At 50.3% G+C, this 2,376-nt stretch overlaps 1 protein-coding gene across 1 annotated transcript; it reads right to left on the bottom strand.

The window, feature by feature from the left end:
• Positions 1 to 699: 699 nt before the first annotated feature.
• Positions 700 to 1,706, bottom strand: LOC113146737 (presequence protease 1, chloroplastic/mitochondrial-like; the record flags this gene model as incomplete). The annotated part of the gene is made up of 1 exon (XM_026334963.1): positions 700 to 1,706. A coding segment is annotated over exon 1 (1,007 nt), but the record flags the coding sequence as incomplete, so codon positions are not given.
• Between the last annotated feature and the right edge of the window lie 670 nt (positions 1,707 to 2,376).

The following is a 2,376-nucleotide window of genomic DNA, read 5'->3' as shown; positions in this document are numbered from 1 at the left end:
GGATTAAGTACCCAGCTGACAGAAACATAATCGGTCAGCGGAGAGGCAGAAGATGCAAACTCCTCTTCTACAAGTGTAGGTTCTGCGCAGACAGGAGGCAGGGTCATAGGCAGTGTACTCTTGAGCGCTATACGTGACCTTTCCTGCCTTTCCCAGAAACTGAGTATTGATAGACACCATCTATATCCCGCTACAGAGGCAAATTGGACGAAACCACAATATGGCGAGGATGATAGGAAAACCACAGAGAAATAGCTAGGTAGCGGGAAACGGAAAGCGACACGGAACTTCAGAGAAGCAGAACGAACGCCACGGAGATGCAAGTCAAAGGTCCAAATACCCAGAGGCACACACTAACAATAGCTCACACAAAGAACTTAGAGCAGGAGATAGAGGTAAAGGGACCTGTAGCGAGACGCAGGAAATGGGAGAGAGGATGCGACTAGGGATGTGAGGAGAGGCAGAGACACGGAAACGCTGAGGGCGTCATGAGCATGGACCAACCAAGCTGGATGCGCCCCTTGTGTTGTCTCACGGGGGAAAGCAACCTGGCGCTGCAGGAATCGTGGATATGTTCTCTCAGGGAAATTGTTTGAGCGTTGCAAGTATTCATCCACGAACTGCAGCCTCTTCAATACATCGTCCGGTCCATAGAAGGTGATCCAGATGTTCTCTGGTCTGTAATGCATTTTGTGGAACTGCTTCAGATGTTCAAATGTCAAGTTTGGAATAGCAAGTGGCTCTCCTCCGAAATTCTCTGAATGGGTTGGCATGTCTGGGAACAAAGCTTTCACGCGGTGCAGCCACTCATCATTATCAGGGACACCTGCAGACCCCTTCATCTCACTCAGCACTACTCCCTTATATTGAAGCGTACAGAGCTCCGGTGTCTGCACGCAGTCAATCCCCTGACTCTTTTCTGCTCCTTCCTCATTGGATTCCGTTGCTGTCTGGGATATGCTGTCGCCTTTACCCTCTGGTACCAGTTCATAGCGCCATCCCTCCTGTGCAAGAATAAGGGGATCTTGTACGACCAACGGAGCAAAAACAGCGTCAATGTACACTGAAGCAAGGTTGTAGAAATCTTTGTTATTGAGGGAAGCCAGCTCATAGCACGTGCGGTCCGGCCATGTGCTTGCATTCAAGTATGTGCTCAGACCTCTCCGCAGCAGCTTTGAAAAAACAGAGTGCACAGGGAAGCGGGAAGATCCCTGTAACACACTGTGTTCTAAAACGTGGGGTGTCCCGTAGGAGTCAGTCACGGGGGTTCTCACGCAAATACTGAAGGTTTGCTCCCGCTCCGAAGCGATGGTCTCTATGCTGAGGACTGTTAAGCCACTCACGTGAACATACTCCGCAACCTGCATATGCTGCTCTGCCACATATCGGGAGGAGCGCACGGAAAACGCAGGGTGATGCACGGGTTGCGAGTCCACTGCCGCCTTCTGCAAGGCCTCGGCACCGGAGGCTACTAGGTCAGAAGCGAACAGGGGACCTTCAGGTGAGAATAACTCTGCGTTGCACACAGCGTTCTGCCCATTTAATACTGTCCCCATAGGCTGTTTCTGCCCGTCGGAAGTGGGCGTTTCAGCGCTGGTCCATTCTGAGGCCAACAGGACTATGGAGCAAAGGAATACATTAAAAAGGGACCCCAGGGGGCCCACAGCGCCTGGAACATACATAGCAAAGGAGGGCCAAATGGCCATTCGTCAGTAAATGCTGAGTGTAGCACACTAGGGAAAAGGGGGAAACCGGACACCACAAGCGGGAAGCAGAAGGGGATTTCGCCTGCCCTTCACGAAAGATGAGTCGATGGAATTAAAACTATATTGCATAGCGCACTGATTTATGCGCATGCTACAGCAAACAGCTGAGTATATGCTTGTGCATCGATTGTAACTGCCTCTCACTTGTTGTCCCTTGCTCAGAGGCTGGCGCGAAAGGGAGAGCCTTGAACCTCAGTGCATACCGTACGTCGAGGATTTTTCACTTCTCTCCACCTTTTTTCTATGGGATCTAAGTTTTTTCATGAGGCTTCATGGTGCTGATGCAATTCGTTAATTTCCTTGCGCCTACTCATTGAAGAGGGACTGGGGTCGAGTGCACTATGCTGGGGTTATAACGTTCGCATGAGACAGACTTGCCTGTAAAATGCATTCTTCATAGCTCACTGTTTGACATGGGTGTCCATTTTTCGTATTCCTTCCTAGGCAGCACTCCGTCATTCAGTTTTGGATCGACGACGGTTATCAGTGTATTGAGCGATGGCCATCTCTTACACGAACTACTATGGAGGTGCATCCAGCTGCCCCCTTGCATCTGCTTCCCCTACAATCGACAACTGAACTTGATGAAGGAAAGGACAGAGAAAAGCAT

The sequence above is a fragment of the Cyclospora cayetanensis genome, unplaced genomic scaffold, assembly GCF_002999335.1.
Source record: "Cyclospora cayetanensis isolate NF1_C8 unplaced genomic scaffold, CcayRef3 CcayRef3_contig_546, whole genome shotgun sequence".
In the NCBI taxonomy this organism is placed as follows: Eukaryota; Apicomplexa; class Conoidasida; order Eucoccidiorida; family Eimeriidae; genus Cyclospora; species Cyclospora cayetanensis.
This window is presented reverse-complemented; position numbering and strand designations above follow the sequence as displayed.